Source organism: Oryzias latipes, chromosome 7, assembly GCF_002234675.1.
Source record: "Oryzias latipes chromosome 7, ASM223467v1".
Classification (NCBI taxonomy): domain Eukaryota; kingdom Metazoa; phylum Chordata; class Actinopteri; order Beloniformes; family Adrianichthyidae; genus Oryzias; species Oryzias latipes.
The window spans coordinates 13,549,001-13,568,217 of NC_019865.2; the positions used below are offsets into that span (position 1 = coordinate 13,549,001).

Consider the following 19,217-nt stretch of genomic DNA (forward strand, 5'->3'; position numbering starts at 1 on the left):
CTCTAAACGTTTGATTGACAGATTCTCCCTAGAGCCCACTTTCAAAAAAAGGGGTGTGGAGTTCCATCAAGCTCACTCCTGATTGAATAGAGTGGTTGACATAGAAACGTTTACTCAGACTGACGTGATCACTGCTTACTGATGAAGTTTGGTATTGTGATAAAAATAGGGATTGAATTTACTTCATTTTGCTTTAACCCAAAGCAAGTCCTTATATGGGTGACGTCACACTTATTGGGTCAGTTCCCATAATAGTCACTACTCAGTATGACTTCCCCTCCATGGGTTCTTATCATCTTTTCAAAGTCTTTATCTCTTTGTACTTTTTTTTTTTTAGTTTTGATTTTGTGACATATTTTTATCTTTTGCCAAGAGTATATTTTTATCCAGTGCAGTATCCTTGGGTGTTCTCATTTACACTAATAAATAACTATTATTATTTATTAATATCATTGTTTTCATTATTGATTTGCAACACAGGCCACCCCAATACTTGTTGCAATGAATAAGAGGACAAAATACAATAATGCTATAATTTATTTATGAAATAGCAACAAGAGTCCAATACCACTAGTTATAAGTCATGACATAACCAGAAAATCAAATATTTTTAGAAATGTTTTTATGCAGACCTGACTTTTTCTGTTAGGAATGGGAAACCTTGTACAGACATCCGACCAGAAGCATCAAAACATTTTTTTTTTGTGGAAGTTAAATAGAAATCTACATCTGTCACATTTGAATGTTAGTTTCTTTGGCCAATGTTTCAGATGTTTGTGCTGCACCCACACAGTGGGTAAATCAGCTTTCAACGAGCTGTGGTCTGTCACAAAAATGTCAAATCTGTCAAGCTAAAGATTTGTTAGACAACACCAGAAGAGAAGACCCATTTTCATAGGTTCAAAAATGAGTAAGTAGATAATGTTGTATCAATAATTTACATGTTCTGAATTTTACTGTTTCATTTACGTTTGACCAAATCTGACAATAAACATTTAAATATCAAGAGAATAACAGTAGAGCCAAAGAACAAAGAAAATACTTTGACATATGATATGTGTAATAAATATACAGTCAAGCTGGAAAACATATACACCTTGGTAAATTTTGAATATGTTGTCTTAGATGTTAGTACAATTAAAGAATCATGATGCCTCTTTGTAAAATCTTCTGCGAGACGCCTTTGTCAGTTCCCAGTCAAAAAAAATAATCTTGATGCTTGATTGTAACTTCAAGTCAGAATTTGCTTGAGGTATGAACAATTGATAACAGGTGAATACAAAATTGTTCACAGAAGTACAGAGTCCTCAACCATATGATCTTTTCTGATTTATCATACAAGTAGTGCAGCCCGTTGTCAATATAAAACATACATTTCCACAGGAATAATGAAATTTTAATCACAAGAATTCTTCATCTGAGGTGACTAAAAGACTAAATGTTCATTTTTTCATTTTCTTCAATTTTTTCTTCCACAGTTAGTTTCCTTTAATCTGCCAAATGCCATTGGCTAGATTGAGTGAAGTGTTGCTGGCCTGTTTGCTGATTGCTTCAGCCTTCATTGCTTGCTCAAGAGCTTCTGCCATGGGAAGCTTGTCCTCTGCTTCCGTCTCTCTGTGGTAGAAGTAGTTGAAGTTTGAAACAATGACAGGAACAGGCAACGCTATCGTCAATACACCTGCTATTGCACACAAGGTGCCAACAATCTTACCCGCCACAGTAATGGGACACATGTCTCCGTAGCCTACAGTAGTCATGGTGACCACAGCCCACCAGAAGCCGTCAGGAATGCTAACAAACTGCGTGCTAGGCTCATCAACTTCAGCAAAGTAAATAGCACTAGAGAAGAGGATCACTCCAATGAATAGGAAGAAGATGAGCAAACCAAGCTCACGCATACTGGCTTTTAAAGTCTGCCCCAAGATCTGAAGCCCCTTAGAATGGCGTGAGAGTTTGAAAATACGAAACACTCTGACCAATCGGATTATACGCAGAATAGCCAAAGACATGTTCTGTCCAGAACTCTCTTGTGGCGTCGTGAATGTTTCTGTGATAACAGTCACAAAGTAAGGGATGATGGATATGATGTCGATAATGTTCATGATATTGTGGAAAAACTCACTTTTACTGGGACAGGCCACAAATCTAACACACAGCTCAAAGGCAAACCAGACAATACAGGCAGTCTCAATGAAAAAGAAAGGGTCAGAAAAGGTTGTGAGCTTTACACCAGGAAAAGAAGCAGAGGGGAAACTGCTGGACTGGTTGACAGGTTTTACAGGGGTGGCCACAACTCTATCAGAATCATCTCTGAACTCTGGAAGTGTTTCCATGCAAAATATAATAATGGATATCACAATGACCAGGACGGACACCAGAGCTACACCACGAGCGGCATTGGAGCTCTCTGGGTACTCAAAGAGAAGCCAGAACTGCCTATGTATTTCATTAGTTGGAAGAGGGATATCAACATCTTTTATAAATCCTTCATCTTCTCTGAACTGCTCAAGGGCTTCTTGGCCAAGCTCATAGAACACAATTTCATCAGCAAACACATCAAGCGGCACATTAGCTGGTCTTCGGATTTTTCCCCCAGACTGGTAGTAATACAAGATCCCGTCAAAGCTCGGCCGATTCCGATCAAAGAAGTACTCATTCCGCATGGGGTCAAAGTAGTCCATCCTCTTCAAAGGATCTCCTAAGAGTGTTTCCGGAAACTGGTCCAGTGTTTTGAGTTGTGTCTCAAAACGAAGACCGGCTATGTTGATAATGACTTTCTGGTCTCCATCATCCAGCCCTCGTTTATCTACAAACAGGTCCTCACAGCACTCTTTGGTGAGCCGGCTGAAGATGGTCTCACTCTCCTTAACTCCCTCACTGCTTAATAGCAATTTCCAGTTAGAAATCATGCTTGCACAGCTACTGCGGCCCTTTTGGCTTGGGGATAGCAACACTGGAGACTGGGGTATACCCAGTGTATATGTTTGTGGAATAGGTAAAGATGAGGTGGATTCCCACATATGGGATGGCATCGGGCTGTACTGGGAAGGTTTGGAGGATAGCTGGGGAGCTCGGAGAAGGTAATCAATGTCTGGGCTGTTTGGCTCAGGAGGCATGTCCACTGTGAGAGCCAAGGTCTTATCAGAATAGGTGTCCTCATCCTCAAGGCTGGCGTCAAGGTCCTCCAGGCTCTCGAAGTTCACTAGAGCTACCTCCATGGCTGCAATTCAGCCTTGCAAGGCCTGGGATCAGCAAAACAGGAGAAGAGCTCTCTAATCAACAGATGAAGCTTGAGTGGTAGCAGCAGCAATTTAATAAAGCATGAAGTCTTTGGCTGGAATTTAGACGTCAAACGGAAAGCCTGGATGGTTTCTATATTTTACCTGCAGAAAAAAAAAGAAGACAAAATAAAGACAGTCAGTGTGTTTCTGTCACTACTCAGAGTTAACAGCTAGCAAAGAAAAGAATGTCAAAAATAAATGTTTAAGAGAAATGCATGTTTAAAAATCAGAGAAAAATCAAATACAAATAAGTTTATAAGAACATAGTTTGTTAAAAGAAACTGAATTTTTTTCTTCTACAAACAAAAAGCGCTGAGAAGCAGGCCCTGAAGTCACATTGCTTCTAACGTAACCAGTTGTGCACACCTGACAACATTAGAAAAAAAACTTCAATTATCTCTCATTTTTTATTATTATCTTGATAGATTTAGCTAAACTGATATTTTTAAGTCACCACAAGAGCCAATAAGATAACTTAAAAAAACAGGCTAACCATTAAATTTTATAAATAATATCAAATAAAGTAAATGTCCAGAAGGAGTTAAACATCAAAAATGTGTATGTTGTACATCAGAGCCTTGGCAGTAATATCTATTTAAGTGGATTTGTAGACCTTTTTTTTCTTATTATACTGTGGTGTACTACATTTATGATGCATTTGACCACGTCAAAGGCTTTCTACAGAACTTATGAAGTACACAAAAGAAACATATATTTGAATATAGTGAAGTTTCATTAAAACAAACCAAAAAAAATTGCTCATTCTAATGCATTTATTTTTTATGACAATAGATTTAAATCATTTGTATGTTCAAGAAGAACCTTGTTTGACAAACATTCTATCAGGGAACATTAATCACTAAAGTGCTGTGTTTGATATATATAATTATCTGCCACAGTAATATGCACACCAGGGAGAACTCCCAAAATAACAACACGCATAATGCAACAGTCAGAAAATTTCTCTGAGAATTCTGGGATGCCAGTAGTGTGCATAATTAGTTTGTTACCAAACAAAAGAATTGCAGAGACGTGGGAGTGGAGGATAGTGAAGGGTAACTGGGACTGTGCATACATCAGTGCATAATTAACAGACTGTACAGTGATAGCGTGAGGCTTGATCCGTCCACAGACCAGGATTCCCGTTTGCTCTGTGCAATAAAAGCCCAATTTTGTTTGTCCTAAAAATGTGCCACTTGTTTTTTGTAGATGTTTTAATATTTGTGCTTTCATTTACATCTGACATTAATTTCCACACTATCTCTTGCTAGATACAAATGGCCACAGTTTCAGAAAGTGTGTGCCACTGCAGATATTTAATTAAAGACTCAGAGGTGAGTCACCCTGTGCCAGTGACACTGACCTGGGAGAGCAATGGACCGAGACAAGAAAGGGACTGAAAGGATAAGAATTGGATGGATGTTCTAAAGAGTACATGGACAGAGCGATTTTTTGCAGGAAAGTAACAATAAATTATTGTTTTTATTGTTAGATATACTGATAAATGGTGACTCATTTTGAAAAAGTAGAAGTTATGGTTAAATAAGAGAAGTAATCAGTACATTTTTCTGATTAAAGATCTTCAGGATTTTCTGTCTTCTTAACCTATCAAAAGAGTTATACCAAAAATGCATCTCTGCTTGAGCTGTACTTGGTGTTAATTTGTTTATAATGCAGTCAACCTAATTTAAAATTGGTTGTTTTGCATCTGCAAAAAAGAGTTTAAAATGCTTAAAAAATGTCACCTCTAATCCTTTTTTTATAATTCTGTTTTTATAGAATTCTAAATATGTATAGACACTATAACTTTGTTAATATCTTGTATGAAATATTTCAAAAGCATTATTAAATAACTATTAGTAATAATCATAATGAACTAGAGAAACAGCACAAAAGGGTGCAAAAATGCCCATAGCAGAAAAATATCCAGGCTACAGTTAACTTACCTTCATTCGAGATATTAATAAACCATAAAATAAAGTGAAAAAAATGCAACAGGTAAAAGAGGCAAAACTGCAGGTTCTGCTCCTGCTGCTCCTTTTTGCTACCTTCTCCCCCCCGAGAGGAATGACTTGTCTTTCATGGCTGAAACTGGATAAGCTTACACTGAGTAGAAACTGAAGCCGTGGCAAAGGTCAAATCCACAAACACAAGCAGGTAAACACATTTGCCGTCTTATAAAACAGTGCACGTAAAATAGTGGAAACCAAACCCTTCAGTTTGCTCTTTTAGTTTACTGTAGTGTGTGCAGCTGTCTGTTGACATATGCGCGCCTCCTATTGTGTGTCATTAGATATCTCTGTGATTTAAGTGATGTGCTCAAGGCTTTGTAGACTGGAACAGTGATTAGATCCTCAGATTTCTCCATGCTTGACTCACTTACCCTACACCCGGGAATGTTTTATCCTTATTTAAGGTATTACAATAGATCGCCAATAACTAACCACCTAAGAACCATAATTCAACAAGTTTAGGCCACTTGGATTAAAAAATACATAAAAACCCCTTCCTTACAAGTAACTGGCCTTTCACTCACAGCTCATCTTCTTTATTGACAGCTCCTTTAACGGTAAACTCTAAGCAGCACACCTAGAGACCATGAATCTTTAATTACAGTGAGACTAAATTACTCTCTAAAAGGTTCCATCATTAAAACAGAACACAAGAGGACATTTGAACTCTTAAGGCTCCATTTGCCTTGTCTGTCTGCAGATAAAGAAATTTTGGAGTTTACTTTTTAATGAAATTCCACCACAAAGCAGTAGTTGGCATATTCTACAGTTTATCGTAGTTATCAGTACCCTAGTGTATTCAGACTGAAAATGTATTACAGGTTATCGGGTAAAACGAACTCTGGTTCACTCAAAGCGGACCCAATGTGTCCAGTCTGAATACACCCTAAGGCTTCTTACTGTTAAACAAATGATCTATATGAAGTCGTAAAGTAGAGTTGACAAAAATCTGTTGATTGATATCAGATTGATCTTTATTTAGAAAATTAATGCCTATTTATTGATATCAATCATAGCTCAAATAACCCTTAAATTGAAAATCTCAGGTGACAAAACTCCTTTAGTTAATTTAATTGGAAGATTTCATATTTTTTTAAATGCAAGTTTCACCTTCATTCTGTCTATAGTTCTAGTTGTGTGAAAAGTGAATCAATGAAAAATTGAAACATAAATTGATATTGAATTGTGCACTGATTCGTGAACTTGTAAATTAAATTGAATGTTATTGTGCCCAGCCCCATAGGCCATTTATAAAGGCTGCTATTTCACTTTGAAGTCTGAAAAAAAGAATTCCAGCAAATGTTTATCTTAAACCAGATAAAAAAAGTAAACACTTAAACACTTAAATACTCTAGTCCACAATAAGCAGAGAAAATAACTTTATACTAAAGGTAATTGGAAGACTGCTTTTTTGTGTTAGTCATTACCGGCAATTGCTAAAGTACAGACATTTTTTTTTGGAGACCAAGTTACTAATTGATTCTAAAACTGCAAGTTTTTTTTTTCTTCTTCTTTCCCATGGTGAGATATCAAAATTAATTGCTTGATGTCTTACTGTGGGATACACCCCCTGCATATTCCTCAGAAGGTGTTTGAATTAGCAGAGGACATATTTTATAGTGGTACATCTCACTCATGCCACTCAGAGAACCGGGGCTACACGAGTAACCCAAAGTTTTTTTTATTTTACAAGACAGGCTCATGAAAACAAATATTTAACAAAATGTTTCTAAAAACTTTGCAATGCTTGTTTATCTGACTTTTATCTGACTTTTGTTGCACTTTATTTATGGGAAAAGCCGAAAGAGAAACAACAACATTCATAAATATAGAAACAATATATATGAAATGATAAATGTGCATTTTTAAAAGGTATCCCCTTTTTTTTAGTATTTAATCAAAGCTGTACCATCCCAAATGCATGCTTGAACAATCTACTCCAAAGTAAGCAAATGTAAAGTTTTCTTGTGTGGGGGTTAAAATAGCTATTTCGTAACAATTTTAGCCAAAGCTACATCCCAAAATAACTGTAACAGTTTGTGCACACAGTCTTCCTCACAGTGTTTGTGCAAACCAGTTCCAACCCTCAATTTTTCTTGGGAGAGGAAGTGGCTTTTGTTCAGAAAAGGAATCATCAACCCTGACATGGTGACAAGAGGGATTTAGATCAAACTTACAGGTTCTTGTCACAGGTAAGGATTAGACACGATACTGGCATCTGCCTTCTACAACTATGTGATCAAAGAGAGTAAACTAGACCTGAATGATGATCACAAGCTTTGTGCAACAAATTATCACAATTGTTGTAATTTGAATGTAAATTCTGTAAAAATTGTACTATTTTTTTGGTACTTACTTAGGTACTTGTTGCTCATTTGTTCAGAAATCCCATCACATTTATTTTACTGAAACATTTTGACCAAAAAAAACACAAACATAATTTTTTTTTTTTGTCAAAACGTTATATATTCCCATAGTTCATCTCCCATAGGCGCTTATTGCTAACTTGCAACTTTTAATGATTCATTTTTTAATGAATCTCCTTTTTTGATCTATTTTAAAAATTCTCCCAGTGGTCCTTAAATTATGATTATGCTGTTTTTAGCCTTAATCAAAACGCTAAAATGTGTCGTTTTCTGCAGAGTGGCAGTAGTTCATTAAAATCGTTCCTCTAATTTGGGGGCAGGACAGTTGGCACAGAGCAACCCCGCCCTCCTTCCCTTCCTTGATGCAAAGAGCATTACTGGTGCAAAAAAATTGGCGGACAATATTAAAGCTGACCAGATGTGCAGTGTTGAGCCAGATGTCAGCTCGGACGAGGAAAACGAAGACGTGCATGGATATGGTCATCTACAATTGGGTGCATCAAAGCTACAAGTTTTTTCAAACTGCCTTTTTTTGTAAAAATACTCAGAAATACTCAGAACATATTAAGCTAAATTTTCCCTTGTGCTATCTTAGATGACCCCACCCTTACATTGACGTGTTATCCCTACCATGACAAAGGTGGATAAAGGTGGAAAGATTTCATGTAATCCATGGACACCAGTGAGGTTCACAAATTATTGAAGAAAAAAGGTTCAGCGCACTGTCTAGTGGGTCTAGATGACCCAACTCCCAATGTTAAAGTGCCTAGGATAGCACAAGGATTACTAAAAGTCTTTCATCATGTGCACACAGAATACGTTTCAAACACCATAAACCTGATTTTCATCAGAGTGGGTCTTGATAGTTGTATTACTATACAAAGCCTTGATTTGTTTCATAACAAGACAGAAATGTCACATGCCTGCTTTCAGTGATGCAGTTATTTATCTAAGAATACACACAGTCAGGCTGGTAGAAACCCATGTGATGAAATCTCATCTGACATTTAATGCCCTAATCCTCACAAACATTGAAAAGTCATGCTCTGAGCACAGATTAAAATGTTCCTGTTAGCAACAATAAAGTGATCTTCGACTGATATGTGCTAATGCATGCAGAAGAGTGCAATGTAGTTAATCTGTGGCTTTATTATATGTGTGCAAACGCAACAGATGTTCCATCTCAAGTCAAACCTTTTGCACAAACTTACTTTGATATTATGGTCAAATATATCTGATAAATTGAATGCATACTGTGTATTTTTAATATATGTCTGGAAAAAGCACTGTAGTGGCATTGTGTTCTGTGACATTATGTGAAGTATATATTTATTGTTTTTTCTCACCATTAGAAAGCATATATTCTGAGTTCCTGATCAAATAAACTTATGAAAATAAATATATCATGATTATCTTTTAGTTGGCAGGGATTTTATTAATCATATTCTGAAGAGCAGCAGTCATGACAACTCAGCATTCAGATGTTCATGCAGTTTTGTTGCTGGAACTAAATGGATCTCCCGCTTAAAGGCACAATGAGGCCAGACCCATTGTTATTTTTTGTGGTGTCAGACAAAGGGAATGTGTTAATAGGAATTGCAGGCTCTGGTGAATCAAATTTTTGTTTCTATTAAGCAGATTAATGCGGGCTGGGCAGCTCAGTGCCATAAGCCGAAGGATCTTTCCAACGGATCAACACAGATACTGCAGTGTCATAACAGATGAATACATGAAAGAAAAATGCAAAAAAGACAAACATAAACAAACCTAACCTAAGCCCACAACCTGTCTTTTTGTTTAATATGACAATAAGACTAAAACTGTGCAAAAAAACAACAACATTTTTTCATACAAATACATATTAGTTCAGAGATACTATTTTGTCAAAATGTGTCATCCGCACAATGTATTATTTAAATGTTTTTTTCTTAATCTACTTTTATAAGTAGATTGAGGAAAACAACAACAACAAAAATGTGTGTCCACCAGTTAAAGAAAATTATTTAAAAAAAACTAGAGCACATGCTGTGACCTCTATGTATCTCAGAAACAGTTTTCTCCTGTTATACATTAAGGTAATTCATACAAAACATGTCATTACACAGTTCATCTACAAAGAGTTTTTTCCACAAGTTGCATAAAGTTTTTTTAGTTATACATAAACACTACCTTTAGTTCTGTCTGTAAATGGATTTTGCGGGGATATTAATTGTCTTTTGCAGTTGTCCGCTGAATAAATATTAATTTAGACTTTTCTTTAACGCCTTTGTCTAAATTCTAGTCAAGTTACATTTAAATAAAAATGAAACTTAAAACTGGTTAATGCTTTAGAGAGAGATATAAACATGCTAAATACCTAAAAAAACTTTTAATTTTGTTGATTTCTGTGGTGTAAATGATTTTTTTTAAGTTTATATTTGTTTCTTTTTGTTTGGATGTCTGGAGCATTTTATTTTATACATAATTTCTAAATTTAGAGAGACATTTTGGTCACATATAAAAGGTAGATCAAGATTTTTTTAATCCAATAGGATTACTGATTAAATTGTTGAAACATGGGCTAATATGCTTTCATTTGGTCTTAGATTTAATGTTTTTTTTCTTTTTTGCTTCTGTTTTTTTGGTTTATATGTGGAAGTCCTGCCTTGTGTTCAAATTGTCTTTTAAATGGTTTCTCCTGACACGATCACACCAGGTTTCATTTGTCAATTCATTTATAGTAAAATTAGGACGATAGATTTCCGTTGCGTACTGACATGTCCCTGTGTCTTCATCCTCTTGGTTTGGGTTTAAGTTTTTTTTTTTCTTTCATATTTAATTATTTGATAAAGTTCCTATCCACATGTCTGTGGGTTTTTTTTTTCTGGGTGCTACATTTGACAGCAATTGTGTTGATTGGCACACTATGCATACACACAGAGATCCATAACCACAGATAATTCACACATTGAATGTGTATTAAGTATTTATGGAATAAAAAAAAAGAGTTCTGAAAATATTTTCAGACTGTAACGCAGAGCGAATCAGAAAATCCTGCTGTTGCTTTCATGCATTTATTTTCCAAGTGACAGATTTTTAAATAACCTTTTCCCTTTTGGAGCTTTTAAATCACCAACTGTAATGTGAATTACTAATGCCCATTTGTTAATGCAGTTTGAATAATCTGAGCCAAACGCAGAGTTAAAAATAAACGGGAAGCGGATGTTTACTGGCCTTCAGTATGTGTACCTACTGTATTTAGTGTATGAGGGTGAGCATGTGTTTGTCTCAGTATTATTAAAATGAAAAGGAATCAGTATTTCTTTTTGTCCAGTGTTGCACATCATAACTGGATTTGCATCATCTGCAGTGGGTTAATGTTGTTAGCAGTTTTTTGTGTCGCACAATCAGGACGACAGTTGGAAAATTGTTGAGACAAGACCTAAACGGCTCTCTGCACACTGTCTTTCCTGGAGATTGGACTTTTCAGGCTTTTTACTGTATCTTTCCTATAACTTATGCTGAATTCATTATAATGTTACAGTTTTGTTTTTAATAATCTTAGTTTTATGTATAAAATTCAATTTGATGTTTACTCTTGGTGAATGAGTAACAGATTGTTTAACATTTTGTGATTTATTCGGGATGTTTACACATATTCAAAGAAGACAATCTCAAGCTAAATAAATATTATCCACAGCTCAGCCTTGAAAAATGAATTAAATCTCAGAAATGTAGTGATGAGATACCCATGTTTAACACAGAAATGTTTGTTTGATCCATACACACAACCCGTATATGAAAAGGTGTTGAACTGCTGGAAGACATCAACTAACTATTTTTGTAAATAGTATGTCTTCTGACTTACTATGTCTTGCTGGAGCAGAATGGTTTGTTTGCATGTTAGCCCTGCAAGGCATTCATAAGATGTAAGCTGCTGATGTTGACATGAGTGTGTCTGCAGGCGTCAGGCCAAGTCTCAGTGCACAGCAGCTGGGACCAAAATCCTCCCGTGGCTTTTTGACAGGACACACATGCATAGATTGACAACAACAACAGCAAAGGTCAGCCAAAATCTTTTCCTGATAAATTAAAAACTTCCTGTGGAGCATTTTGAATAAGAATATGGGCAAACTACAGCAGGACAGGAGCATGAACTTACAAAGGAGTTCAAAGTTCTGAATGGCCTTACGACTTTGCCTGGAAAACTTAACCACAATTCCTGACCACAGATGTAATAAATGCTTTTGTCTACTGCTTTGCTGTGTTCTTGGTAAACAAATCCCCCCACATTCTCACACTATAATATAAGGGTATGTATTGGCAAAAATCTGGCAACATGATATGTTTCATGATAAACATGTCATAATGCAATATATATCGGGATACATTCCAACACAGTATCATAAAGAGAATATTTCACCATTTTTCAAAGAGTGTAACTTAGAAAAAACTTTGTCAGAATATTAAAAGAAAAGTAAGATGCTGAAATAAGATGCATGCCACAGCGAGTATCTCGATATTTCACTGAATTATTATTTTCTAAGACCCACAAGATTTTAGAAGAAGTGACATCCCCAAGCGGCAAGGAACAAAAAGCCTTCGCAAAAGAAAAATACAATCCTATCTTTTTCACTGAGGTACCAGTCGTTAAACCTCGAGAGTAGGATGCAGATGCAAAGCAGGAATGTGTGTTGATCTACTCTTCCGTTTGTAGGACGTGTGAGGCGCGTTTAAATCAGGATAGACAAATTATACAAAACCAATAACTACATCTGGATTTTTACAATCTTCTTCTTTTTTTTTTTAAATTGGTTTATATCTGCAACCTTCAAAACCTGCTTTTTTAAAAACTTTTTTTAAACTTTTTTTTAACTTTTTGACACAGATTCTACATTATGAACTTTGGTACATTTGTCTGACTTTTTTTTTTCTTTTGTCAGAAGTCCAAGCAATGCCGTTCATGCAACAACTTCATGTGTCGACCCTGCAGGTCAAAGTCTTCACTGCAAATGGCTTTTTCTGACGCTGTGGTCCTGTGATCATGCAGCTGTAAACTCTCAGAACCTTTTCCCCTGATTCAGTTGTTACTGGTCTGGCAGAGCTCTTCCTGTCAGTTTGCCTCCTTTTCTGACTGTCTTTTCATTATATGCAAAAAACCTGTGGCTGCTGTCCCATTGCCTTACCGTACTCACTGTACATTTTCCAGCTTAATAATGGTCTCTCTCTCTTTCATAGTTAGTTGCTTTATTTCTTGCCATTTTTGAAACTCTACATTAAGCTGTACAAAACCTGTTCATCCAAAACTCAAGAGGGTAAAGTATCACAGCGTGTTCCAGCACCTCTTTCATCTGTACTGTAACAGACAGTGAATAATCAAAAGTTGGAACACCTGTAGGAACAACAGGAGCAACAGGTCTTTAGGTTTAAGGTCCCACTCCAATCATCTTTTGATCGATTTTCAAAGCGTTCCCAGTTGTCTTTTAAATGTGATTTTTTAGCCAAACCAAAGGAACCTGTGTCGTTTAGTAGGACATGGTTTCTGCAGAGCGGCAGCAATTATTTGAATTGGAATTGACACAGTAGAATTCTGCCTCTCCTTCTCTTCCCTGTTGCATGAGAGCTTAAAACAGGGACCTTGTGTCCCACCCATTGTATTTTCCATGTCAAAAATCAACGTTTTTTTTTTTTTAAATGACCTTTTTACAAATATTTGATTGAGGAGATCCTCAGAAAATCATTTTGAGCTTAATTTTCTTTCTATATGTCTTTCATCATCAGAAAAATGACAGAGGAACATGTTAAAAACACCAAAAGTGCGATTTTCATCAAAGTGACTCTTTAACCAAATTCTACTACACACAGCTTTCAATTGTTGATCTATTTCTTGGTCATTGAGAAAGTTTCTTGTAACTGTGAATTATTCATAATTTTTCAGGCACAGGTAGCTCTGTAGCATTTTAAGCTATTCCTTAGATTACACCACCAGAAAAAACAATTTTGAAACACAAATTCTAAGTTTGTTGTTGAAGTTGATCTTGGGTGATTAAAACTACGCAAGAAGCTGCAGTTGCTTACACTTTAGGGTTGTAGGCTGTTGTCATTATTATTCTGTAAAGTGGAGCTCTTCTGTAAAATTCAAGCTTTTAACCACCCGGTGTGATGCAACTATCGTAGAAACATTGTTAGGAAGGGGACCTAAAAGAAGGATGGAAGGGTGGGAGATTGGAGGCACACACCCTTTCGTTATTCACGGTGTAAGGTAGATATTCCAGTATGATCATCAAATTAACTATCTCAACCTTTGCTGTAAAAACTGATAGACCAGTCTGTCACTTAACCACACAAACATGACCATACGGCTATTGTCAAAACTCTGCTACTGTTGAAACTCTGGATCTCATTACGTATTAACTAGAAAATCCTTTCTTAAAAGAATTGTGTAACAAAACTGTTGTATTAACTGATACATTACTTCATTTATAGAAAGCCCCTTTTGTTAAACAGTCAAAACATTGAAAACAAAAAAAAATGTAATATGCCCATCTGTCCTGAGTATTTATTACAAATAGATCCTGAGTAAAGCCAGCAATTGACATGCATAAACACGCACAAGAGCCAACACTCGATTCCAAAAGTTATTGTGCATATGGAAGTGTGATTCCACATCCATTCACAGAAAAAACATAAGTGAACTGGTTCTCAAAGGACATGCTACAAATCCACAAACGGACAATGTTTAAACAATGAAGACAGTTGATATTTTTTTAAGATATTAAAAATTGGCGACAGTTGTACTTTGTATGCAATGAAACTGAGTTTTGCACATCTGTTTGTTGACTTTTTGTTTATTCATTGGGTGATTCTGACCTCTGGGTTCTGCCTGTTGTTTACATCCCATTTACCATGTAAAGTCTAATCAACAGTAACGGCCTCATTAATCCGTTAAATCAGATTGCCCTCCTTGTTTTGGAAGGGGAATCACTTCATTGACAGTAATAGCCTGCTATGATGGAAACGGATAGGTTCACTCTCTGTCAATTGTGTTACCTTAACTAACTAGATTCTGCTTGATCAGAAGCTTTGGAAAATAGGCAAAATGTTAAAGATCAACTGAATGTTACGCACTGGAATAAAACAGCCTCATATTTTTACACCTATTTTTTTCGGTGACACAACCAAAACCAACAATGATAGAGTAGCTTCTTAAACTACATGGCCAATAGAGTTACAGCTTGTAACATTAAAATCTGGAGCAACACAGTCAAGAGAATCACAGCAAGAAGATGGTCAGAGTTCAGGTATGATCTCAAACACCTGAAATACAATTTTTTTTCCTGTTGATAATTCCACTCACAAGTAAAAAATTGTTAAACTTTTATAGATTTATGTGGCATTTTCCTGTTTGTTAAAAATGGACAAAGTCAAAGAAATGTCTCAAAGCTAACTTGAGCGTAACTGAAGGAGAATGACCAAATATTAATTTAGCAGCCATTCCATTGAGCTTTTTTAATAGTACTCAGTTCAAGAAAACTTACCTATAAGTTCCACTTTAAAATAATGTTGGCCTCAAATTAAAAACATTGCTAAATCTAACAACTGTTCTTAACCATTTTTTAAAATGTAAACTAATTTTAGGATCTTAATATAATATATATAAAAATGCAGGTCTGAGAAATTTTTGGGACTAATTAGTCATCTATTTTTATTTATTATTTCATTTTATTTATTTAGAGCTGTTTTGTGGCATTCTCGTTTTATTATTATCAAATATAGCATTTAGCAATTTAACATGGACATGTCAGGAATTATTGCAGTCTTTGTTTTGTTTCAATGCTTTTCAGAAACTTTTTAGACGACTTAACCTCTCAGTTTGTGATATTTTGGAAAATAATGGGTCATTTTAACAACTTTTATGTTATGTGTTCTTCATGCTGTCACATGTGCACCAATGTTTCAGCAATATCTGCTATATTAGTGTAATATGTTAGAACACTCTTAAGTGAAAAATATATTTTCAGCTTTCCTAAAAAGTAAAAATCATATAACTGTTTACTGTTCAGTAATTAGGCCAACATTTTTACAATAGTCGTAAGATTTATTCATAAAATATTCATTAAAAATATCTGGAATTCAGTAATTTGATCAACTTTTGTTAATTCAATTAATGGGAAAATTAAATGAACTTTATATTCAAGAAGGAAAACCAGACATTGATAAGTTAGCTTTAGTTAGTTAGTTTGTTTGTTCAGCTTTTTTAGATTTGCTTTTATTTAAAAAAAGAATACTTAGTATATCATTTAAAACACACATTTAAACGGTGTATTCTAAATATCTCCTTTGAACATCCACTCCTAACTTACAAAAACAAAAAAGTACAGAAGAAAATGCAAATGCAAATAACCCTCGTAGCAGTTACAATATATGGTCCTTGCAGTCTGTGATTGCTGCGGGCCATAATGATGCAGAAAATACATACATTCAGTGTTAGATGTATTGTTTGTGGTAAAACAGACACTTTAAAGTAGGTGATGTGGCAAAAGCACAGAAACATATATCACTACATTTGATATGAACATCCATCTATCCAATGTGTTTGTTCCTGATTTATCCTATAGGGTTCTTGGGGCTTCTTCATAATTTGTAAAACAAACCTCAAACACATAATATTTAAATATATGATTTATTTAAGATTTACTTATATAAGACATATTGTACCATGTATATACTCTATACATGTATATACACATATTAAATGTAATTACCTTCTTTAAAAAAAAAAAGAAAATAAAGAAATTAGGCCAAAAAACAACAAGTCTAGATATTCACAGTAAGGCAAAATCCAAAAGTTAAGTGGAAAGTATGAAATAGCCAGCTCTTAAAGAAAAGAGAAACTTTTTAAGTTGGAACAAAAACTTGACAAAGATTTTTATGAGATTTGCTTGTAAAAAAAAGCACACACATATTTGTTAGTTTATATCTGTTCTTTATTTAACCTTTGCATTTGCTGTTCTTAAAGATCTTTTAACAGTAGGTCAGAAGATGAAAATACCAAACAGTATCCTCACACATGAACCTGTTGAAGCTGTTGGTAGAAAGAGCAAACCAGCTTACCTTCAGGAGCACAGAGAATCCTGGCAACCTCAGTGCATGTTTGTAAATGTTAGGACCTCCGGGCCCTGCCGGAGGCATGGGTAGTCTATGGAGCGCCCGGCCATGATGTCTTTCCTGCCACACACAGGCTGACCCGGCTGACAGCCGGCAAGGCTGGCGTCAATGGCCAATCCGCCCACAGGGGCCAGATGTGAGTGACATAACACCATGGTTCTGTTTAATTTGGCCAATTCTTTTGCAAAATCCCTGCTTTACTCCGTCCTTCAACCAAAGCTGTGTCATTATCACAAGGGGAGGGGGAAAGAGAGAGGGACAGGGAGTCAGGGCGAGAGAGAGAAACATCTGTCTGTCCCTTTTTCTCCCCTCTTGAATGAATCATCCCTGTGCAGAAAAAAAGGTTTTGCGCACCTGTCATTTACTGAATCTGATTTTGTTGTTGTTTTTTTGTTGTATTTGAAAGCTTTTGTTGTTTAAGTCAGTAAAAAAGCAGTGATAACAGAAAACAATCTCCAGAATATGACAGCTATTGTATGTCCATTTGTTAAATGTAAAGCAAATCAACAAAAGTGAGTGCACATTTAAAATTTAGTTAAATGTTCCACCTAACACGATTTGAATTAACCTCAATTAATTTGTCTAATCTTAATCTAAAATGATTTTTGAATTGTTCATCTGAAACTGTTTTTTCATAGTGATTACAATTAAACAGTGGTGGAACTTTTGATTGTAGAATTGTTCTTTTTTTTTTTACAGTAAAAACTAACAGAAACCTGCTTTCTGTTTTATTTGTCAAAATACTTTTCAAAGTGTTTTTGTTTAAGTGATTAATGTTATATTTTTCATGTGAAGATCAATTTGATCAATTTCTTTCAAACTACAGTTCCTTGAACATCAACTACTCGTAATCTGATCTCTGTTTATACGCAATTGACAGACAAAAAGGAATGCAAGAAAAATGCGTGTTATATTAAAAATACTGAAGCAACAGGACTGTGTGGTTATGTGTGATTATGTAACATAACAGTATACGATCCAATGATGGTTAGAATAATTGTTCTCGCCGTTTTTCTATTAATACCTGCTAAAACTTTCTTTGGAGAAGTTTTGATGTATTTTCCATGAAAAACGAAATGGATGCTGTTCATACTATGAGATGATTCTCTGTGTCGTGTTGATGAGGTACTAAACACCTTTGTAATGTATCTATTTTTGGATTTATGACCCTGAATAATGAAGAGAGCCACAGGTTTTTTTAGAGATCTTTTTCTGGTTTCAGGCTGACCGACTAACAAGAGGAGAACTGAAAAACATGGGGAGGTGTCCCTCTGCAGGCTAGCAGAGGTATGGCCTTTTGGAAATATTAAAGAGATAATGGGAAGTAGATATTACTTTTGAATAAGTCATTCTATTTTGCAAATCCAAATTTTCTGCATGTGTGGTTGGCTTATCTTATAAAGTATATTCCAATTCTTGTTTCTCTTAATCTATTTGGTCTAAAAAAAACAGTAAATTAAAGGCATTGTTGCATTATTTGGTAGATTTGTAGCCACCATGTTTTAGATTTTGTCTTTTTTTCCCCACAATGTTCTTTGTTTTTATGTATTTTCTGGTTTATAAACTAGAATTGCCCCCTCTCTCATGACATTAAACATGCTTAATTACTTTAACTTTTCCTGAGGCTATATGCTAGTATGATGAATTTCATACTTCATCCCGGTTTTTATTTTCTCTTAAACCTTGTGATATTTTCAGCGCTGTGTCAAGCCTCTTTCCACCTTGGAACAATAACGCCAGACTTTTGGCAAGAAAATTAAAGCTGTGAGCATTGATTTTCACAAAGGGATACATAGTTACATACAGTACTTGGTTCTTCCAACAAAAGGCTTAGTCCCTCCTTGATGGAACAAGTAGTTGAGCCTTTCAGTTTGACATGAAGTATCTGAGAGTCAATGCTTTGCATTTAAAAACACAATTTGAAATTCTTAACGGAAATGTCAAAACTAAGAATATTCAGACAGACTCGTCTGAAACTAATCATAGAATAGTACTGCAAAGCCAAAGACGGGAATGGGAGCGAGGAGGATTTAAACAGATGAATTATTCATAGAAATGGGATATTTTGGGTCTTCCAAACGATGTCTTTGAACAGTGGTTAACAAAAAACCTATTAAGAAGATGATTCTTTTGCTGCTAGACCATTGAATTTTTTCCACACAGGTTGGACATACATTTTCACAAAACCCATACATGTAAACTTTTCTGAGGAGTTATCATTTGCATAATTATTTCAAATGTGGGACAAAAACAAAAAGCATCTTGCAGTGGATGTTTTCAGTTTTCCCTTCAGACATAAACAAATATACCCTGAATTGAACAGATAAATATCAATACAGGACATTTCACAGATTCCAGCTTGCAGCCATAACACAGCTGACCAAACGTGCACACATACTGTAATGACTTAT

The 19,217-nt window shown here is 35.3% G+C and overlaps 1 protein-coding gene across 1 annotated transcript; it reads right to left on the reverse strand.

Annotated features, from left to right (window-relative positions):
- Window positions 1-323: 323 nt before the first annotated feature.
- LOC101157131 (potassium voltage-gated channel subfamily A member 10-like) lies at window positions 324-17,293 on the reverse strand. Its single transcript, XM_004070729.3, has 2 exons — window positions 16,753-17,293; window positions 324-3,383 (listed from the first exon to the last, which is right to left on the reverse strand). The coding sequence occupies exon 2, from the start codon at window positions 3,216-3,218 to the stop codon at window positions 1,479-1,481; it is 1,740 nt and encodes a 579-aa protein (XP_004070777.1). The 5' UTR covers window positions 3,219-3,383; window positions 16,753-17,293; the 3' UTR covers window positions 324-1,478.
- Between the last annotated feature and the right edge of the window lie 1,924 nt (window positions 17,294-19,217).